The sequence below is a fragment of the Mytilus galloprovincialis genome, chromosome 3 (genome assembly GCF_965363235.1).
Source record: "Mytilus galloprovincialis chromosome 3, xbMytGall1.hap1.1, whole genome shotgun sequence".
Classification (NCBI taxonomy): domain Eukaryota; kingdom Metazoa; phylum Mollusca; class Bivalvia; order Mytilida; family Mytilidae; genus Mytilus; species Mytilus galloprovincialis.
This window is the reverse complement of record NC_134840.1, coordinates 77246243-77253484: the sequence shown is the minus strand read 5'-3', so window position 1 is coordinate 77253484 and position 7242 is coordinate 77246243. Positions and strand designations below refer to the sequence as shown.

The following is a 7242-nucleotide window of genomic DNA, read 5'->3' as shown; positions in this document are numbered from 1 at the left end:
TGGTTTAAATAACTTGTGTTACTAAGAAAACTTTTGTTGAGAGGGTATATTATAATTGATTCGCTTTGAAATTCAGTTCAATCCACCATATTTTCTTAAAATGTGCTGTACCAAGTCAGGAATATGGCAGTTGTTACTAAATAGTTTGTTTACCTCTTATGGTTGATGTGTTTCCCTGCGTTTTAGTTTGTAACCCGGATTTGAACAAAGGTATACTAATGTTGCCTTTATTCGGGAGATAAGTCTATATAAATGTAATATACAGCGACTGTCTCAATGCTGTTTTTATATACAACTTGAATAATAGATATTTAGAATTTGAAGGTACTCCCACATCATCTGTTTAGTTGATTGGGAAGTAAAGTGATAATGTAAGCGCGCAAGGTTTTATTATGTTTTCAAAAAGAAACCCTAATGTTTTATTCTACCGACATTCACATTTCCCAAAATAGCTGAGAGGAGGAGAAACTGCAATTGCAATAATATTAACGGTATCAATTTTCTTGCACCAGATGCGCATTTCGACAATACATGTCTCTTCAGTGATGCTCGAGGCCAAAATATTTGAAATCGAAAGCTTATATAAAAGATGAAGAGCTATAATCCAAAAGGTCCAAAAAGTATAGCCAAATCCGTGAATGGAATCAGAGCTTGCCGTCGGAATGGGAACCTTAAATTGGATGAAACTTGTTCGTATGGAGAGAGCATTAATGAAGAATACATGTAGCAACAACACTTTGATGTTTTCTTTTACTATTCCTTAGTTAATATTTCAATAGAGTGTTATAAGAAGATGTCGTATGAGTGACAATGAGACAACTCTCCATCCAAGTCACAATCTATAAAAGAAAACCATTATAGGTCAAAGTGCGGCCTTCAGCACTGAGCCTTGGGTCACAACGAACAACAAGCTATGACCCCAGAAATTAATAGTGTTAAACCATTCAAACGGGAAAACTAACAGTTTAATCTAGTCTAAAAAACGAAAAACTAGAAAGACTTGAGAACCACGTTAACAAACGACAACTTCTGAACATCAAATACCTAAGCATTCATTTAACTGATTACATTTTGTATAAGAAATAAAGTCATTATCCATTTACATTTGATTTAATTTGTTCTTACGCTTATGACAAACGTAGATAACTTTATTTTTCATCATTTCGATGTGTTACACACAAGTTGCATTTTTTATTGAAAAAAAACTCCAGTCAGTCATAAAAAGTTGTTATTTATCTAATTATGACACTGAGAAAATATACAGTCAAACCTGCTTAAGAGACCACCTGTATTAGGCAAAAATCTGCGTTAAAAGTCCATCAATTTTAGATCCCTCTGTAGTACATTTCATATAAATTTGACCAGTATTAAGAGTCTACCAGTCTTAGGAGACCACTTTTTTGTTCTCCCTTAATTGGTCTCTTAAAACAGGTTTGTAAAACAGGTTTGACTGTACTTATATATATGTACACATACAGTGGGATTTCGGACAAAATGGGCACGTGTCCTGACACCATTTCTCCATGCCGACTACATCTCTGTATTCTGGTGAAGTGTGACATGTTTTCACTTTTGGTTTACTTGTCGGAAGTGGTTTAGGTAAAAATGAAAGAGGATCTTTTAATGGTATTTCACCAAAATCATATGGTTCATCCGAATTGTAAATTCCAATGTCAGCACAGTTGTAGAATTGTTCCTGTGGTCCACATCCGACACAGCAACCACTGTCATTACATCCCCAACTGTTGCCTAGAAAATGCAAAATATAATTCTTAATGTAATGTATCAACGAACACATTTAGATTTCTTATTCATTTATTTTGTTTTATGTTGTTGTTGTTGTTGTTGCTTTCTTTTGTGGGTGGCTGTGTTGGTGGTATTTTTTGTGATACTTTTAATATCAAAACACTTTATTTTATTATTTCTTTCTTTTTCATTATTTCTAATTTGGAGCTCGTGCAACTCTATATCATTCTAACGTAATAATACTTTAAATTATTAAATATCTTCCAAATGACTAAAATCGTTCAAAGTTAACGTTTACTTTTATAAATTGTGACTTGGATAAGAGTTGTCTAATTGACACCCATACCACATCTTCGTATATTTATATAATGTTAATATCGATTGGAAGGTAAAACAAAAATACCCAATCTTAAAAAAAACACCATGTGGTTTTGAATCAAAATAGCACTGATTAATATGCGTCAGGAATCTGATGTACAGTAGTTGTCGTTTGTTTATTTAATTTATACGTGTTTTTTCGTTTCTCGTTTTTTATATAGATGAGACCGTTGGTTTTCCCGTTTGAATGGTTTTACACTAGTAATTTTGGGGCCCTTTGTAGCATTTTGTTCGGTGTGAGCCAAGGCTCCGTGTTGAAGGCCGTACATTGACCTATAATGGTTTACTTTTATAAATTGTTATTTGGATGGAGAGTTGTCTCATTGGCACTCACACCACATCTTCCTATATCTAATAACGGTTTATTTGAAGAAAAATATAAAAGATAACACCGTACGCGCATTATTCAAGGGTGTACAATATGTGTAGACAAATACTGAGGTTTTGTTTTGAAGTGTATACATATGAGGTCAAGTGCTCAAAATTTGAATCAAAGTTAAAAATAAAAATATACTCTAAACCTACCAGTATTGTATTTCCATTGTAATATGCATCTGTTACATGTTAGACCAGGTGGTAGTCTAACTTTGACCTCAATATCACCAGATGCTTGACCTAATTCATATCGAATTCCTCGGCCATCTATTTCAAGAATGTGGTTTTCTAGGCAAGTATCCAATGATCCTTGGAAGTGATCACGTGGACATATTTTGAATTCGAACCAGCCTTTGTGATTGGACGTTATTCTGACAGTCAAAATAACATCTGAACCGGATGTGTAATTCCTAGAAATAAAACCGCTATCGTAGAGGCCATTATCCTCGTGCTGTCTGACGTCATCAATTGGGTCTCCGCAAGATCCACAACGACCATTTTTCACTTGCCATTGATACTGCAATTGAAATGTAATTGATATTTATTGGATATTATTATGTTGTTCTTGAAATTTGATACTTTTAAACGTTTCTTCACATTTTTACATGACCTTTAAATATGATTTACGTTTATTTTGCTGTTTTAGTTTTTGACCAGTATAAGTTGGTAAGGTGGATTGCCTTACGGCTACGACTTAAATATATAATAGCAGGTATATAACTCTACCTTTAGCTTGGCAAATACATAAATCACCACTTTACAATTGTACAATTATATTTTTTTATATCTAACTCGTTTTTAAAGATGCGTGATGCACTTATATTTTTTACGATATAACGCATTACAATCATCGAGTTTTACAGTCAACACCTTCAGTCACTCAATGCCAATTCCTTCTTTTAAAAAAGAAAAAAATGAAAGCGTGTCTTTCGCAATCCATTAACAATCCAATATTTTCTGATTGAGTTCCATTAATCAATCCACCAGAACTAGAAATTAAAAAAACAACGAAGACGGCTTCCTCCGCCTCATTTTTAAACTTATACCTCGAATTTGACATACACTGTCAACTCAGTACCAGTATCTATGACAAAGGAGACGATTTTAATTTTCAAATTATCAATTTCCACCACCTTATAAGTAACTAGTAAGACTTTGTAAAACGTCACCAGTGACTGAGCAGAAAGTTGATGATCCAGCGACTCGTCCTTTTTCTAAGAAAAATTCTTCGGAATGAATCAAAATCTTGGTGATAAGAATTCCGTATTAACTTCACAAATAATACATGATGGTCATGAAGTATAGATTATGGGTACTGATGTTGTTTATCATCTTAATGAAGTGTTATAGTATTCTTTTATTTGTCTTTATGAACATTACTTTTACTGTTTAGTCTGTTTTGGTGATATTGATTTGACGTGGCTCTGTACTTATACATCCCATCTTTTTGTTATTGTTCTATGATCAATTTTGTATTCTTGTCTTTGATTATTGCTTATTATACTTTGTCTATATATGCCTTTTTGTATTTCTTTTTATATGACGTGGCTATATACGGATACATCCCTTCATTGTGTTATAGTTCTATGATATTTTTGTAGTGTTATATTTCCTTTTTGCTTATATGCTTTGTCGATATTCTGTTCGTGTTTCTTTGATACATTTGACGTGAATCTGTACTTATACATCCCGTCATTGTGTTGTTGTTCCAATGTTTGTTTACATATTTGTTTGTTTTTACAGTTATTAAGATGTTGACTGCTGTGTCCCTATTTTTGACATTTTTAACTATCATATCTGGTTGGTTTTTTTCACAGAACGTTGTCAATATAATGAAGTTTTCTGCGACTGTCATACAAGTGAGAGGTTTAGCTAGCTATAAAAACTTTTTTTTTACTTAAGTAAATGCATGTTCCAAGTCAGGAATATGAAAATTTTTGATTTTTAACATTGCCATTTGATGAGGGACTTTAAAGCCGTTTAGAATTTTCCTCGGAGTTTTGTTATTTTAGTTTTTAGTTACGACCCCACTGCTTTTTAGATTTCCTCCGTTCGGACTTACTAATTACACAATTCTGAAGATAAAATGTATTAGCTTGGTTTTGTTTGCCAAAAAAAAATCAGCGTAGACTAGATAATAGTCCGGAACTTAGTGATGAGATTTTGCTTTAGTTCACAAAATGGGCAAACTTCAAAAAATTATATTTTGATCAATTGACTGCATTTGTGAAATAACCTTCTTCAAAATGACTGCAAATGAAATTGAGTTATCTTGTTCCCGAAAAGTATGATAAATGTGTCTGTACTCAGAGTTAATTGTGTGGTGTAAACAATGCCATATTGACTCGCTATATGAAATTTTAGGAACTAGCTAGATATGCATTTTGGATGTGTTAATTTTAAAAAGAAAACAATAAAACAAAAACAGAACAGATAAAAACCAGGTACCTACCAATCTGCCTCCACAGTTAAGAGCATTGTCGTTATAATTTGGCGGGAAATGTCCTGGATAAATCCTCCACAGTGAAGATCTCTGAGGTGGATCTAATAAAAAGCCATGTCCATTCACACAAAATAAATATCCGAGGAGAACTATAGTGTGTTTAAACACCATCTTCTCTCAGTTTCATCTTCATCCGTCACCCTAGGCTGATGCATGATGGTAGTAAATGTTTTATATCACCTGTCAACATAACACAGTAAATTCTGGTGATCTATGTTTGATGCAGTTGAAGTTTAAACGTTAGATAAGACCTCTTGTTTGTGACACATGATTTTACTATTACAATTGTTTGTAGAAATGTTGGGAACAATTAATTAATCTTGAATCATCTACTTTATATGATGGGCTATACAGTTATATAAGTTAGTGGCGATATTATTTATGTCCCCTTACAAATAAAGAGTTCAGGTCAAATTCATCAAAGTAGAGAATTAAGCCTTTACCGTATAATACACGTCTAAAATGATAAGTCGTTTAACATTTGTTCCTATTAACCTTTCGCTCTATTTCTCCTAGCAATGTTATATATTTACAAGTATCATTTCCTGACAAATGCGTTATATCCTACGGCGGAGGTTTACGCAATCGTGATTATTTTAAGTGTGTAGGTATTTGCCAAAAAATACTCTATCCAACTGGACGCTTGTAACGTCTAGATCATCAATGCGTTTTAGTACATTAACATTCGGTGTAATTAAACAGATATATCATGTTCTTAAGGGGTATTTGCGAAAAATACCAGTCTTGATATTGCAATTCCCTCGAATTACGGCTCGTGAAATTTAACATTCCCTCGACTGGTATTTTTCGCATATACCCCTACTTAACATGATATATCTGTTCAAAATACTCTATCCGACTGGACGCTTGTAACGTCACGATCATGAATGCGTTTTTGAACGTTAACATTCGGTGTATTTAAACAGATATAACGTGTTCTTGAGGGGTATTTGCAAAGAAACATCAGTCTTGAGAATGAATTTCCCTCGTCTTACGGCTCGCGAATTTTACATTCTCTCGACTGGTATTTTTCGCAAATACCCCTCATTAACATGAGATATCTGTTCAAAATACCACGGCAGAGAGAGTAAAAAGGCATATCCTTTTTGCATATACCCCGGCGGTGTTAAAAAATGAACGATATTCATTTGATAACAGTAAATTGGTGAACAATTATACACTGGCCATCAACCAATCAAAACCCATGTTTCATAAGGTGTAATTATATATGAAACATTGTAAGCAGAGCAAAGACAATCATATATTGGAAAGGACATCGATACATTATAGTCAAAAACGTTCCTAATAAAACTAGCGATATTGACTGAAATCTAAATTAGGAATGAATTACGGAAGGACAAGATATGTTATAATTTAATGGGTCTTAATTTTATGTCAAAAAGAATGACTGTAAAGGCATGCTTTTATGATCACATACCAATTCAGTACAAACAATTTGGGGAGAAAGCAGTATATGGAGGAAAGTCCTGGACTACGGGAGATAATTCTCGCTTGTAATAATGATTTTTTTTCCTTTACCGACCGTGCGAGGGCTGAAAAGCCAGTCAAGGTCGTTAAACACTTCCATATATTTTTTTTCTAATAATTTAGATATATTTTGTCCCAAAAGTAGTACAACACACTGTAAAAATATAATTGAGAAAGCGCAGGTGGATGTTTTAAATTTTCATTTATTGTCTGAAACAAATGCAATACGAAATAACGGTGTACTCGGACCTTATGGTCAGCAGTATAATGCATATTTTGAAACAGTACGAACATCTTTAAGGTTTGTGTACCCTTCTGTAGCCAATTTTGTACGAATTTTTCAAACCTCAATTTTATCAAAACTAAAGATATAATAAATAATAGAGATAGGCCATTTAGTACATGTTCCAAGGGGAAACTTGATGCAAAGCATTATTTTTTACTGTTTCACTGCATTTGATAGAAAAAGAGGACTTTTTGGCAAATAAATCAAGATTTTTATAGAAAATCCACAGCCTTTAATACAGAGATTTTTGTTATAAAATTTGAAACATAAATTACTCACTTGATTTTCTATGATGTGCTAGTGTTTATTTTTTACAAAAAGTTCTAAGTAACCAGTAAATTCCAAAACACCTCGTGCTGAGTTACTAAAGTCGAGCGCACCCTAAAAGGTGTACTTGATTTTGGCCATATTTATACTTGTCTTAACTAATAACTACATTTATAAACTTGTTTTAAGGAAATCAATG

The 7242-nt window shown here is 33.1% G+C and overlaps 1 protein-coding gene across 1 annotated transcript; it reads right to left on the bottom strand.

Annotated features, from left to right (window-relative positions):
* Positions 1–1171: 1171 nt before the first annotated feature.
* Positions 1172–5277, bottom strand: LOC143069009 (uncharacterized). The gene is made up of 3 exons (XM_076243441.1): positions 4952–5277; positions 2650–3016; positions 1172–1749 (listed from the first exon to the last, which is right to left on the bottom strand). Exons 1-3 carry the CDS (start codon positions 5111–5113, stop codon positions 1457–1459), a joined length of 822 nt encoding a protein of 273 aa, XP_076099556.1. The 5' UTR covers positions 5114–5277; the 3' UTR covers positions 1172–1456.
* Between the last annotated feature and the right edge of the window lie 1965 nt (positions 5278–7242).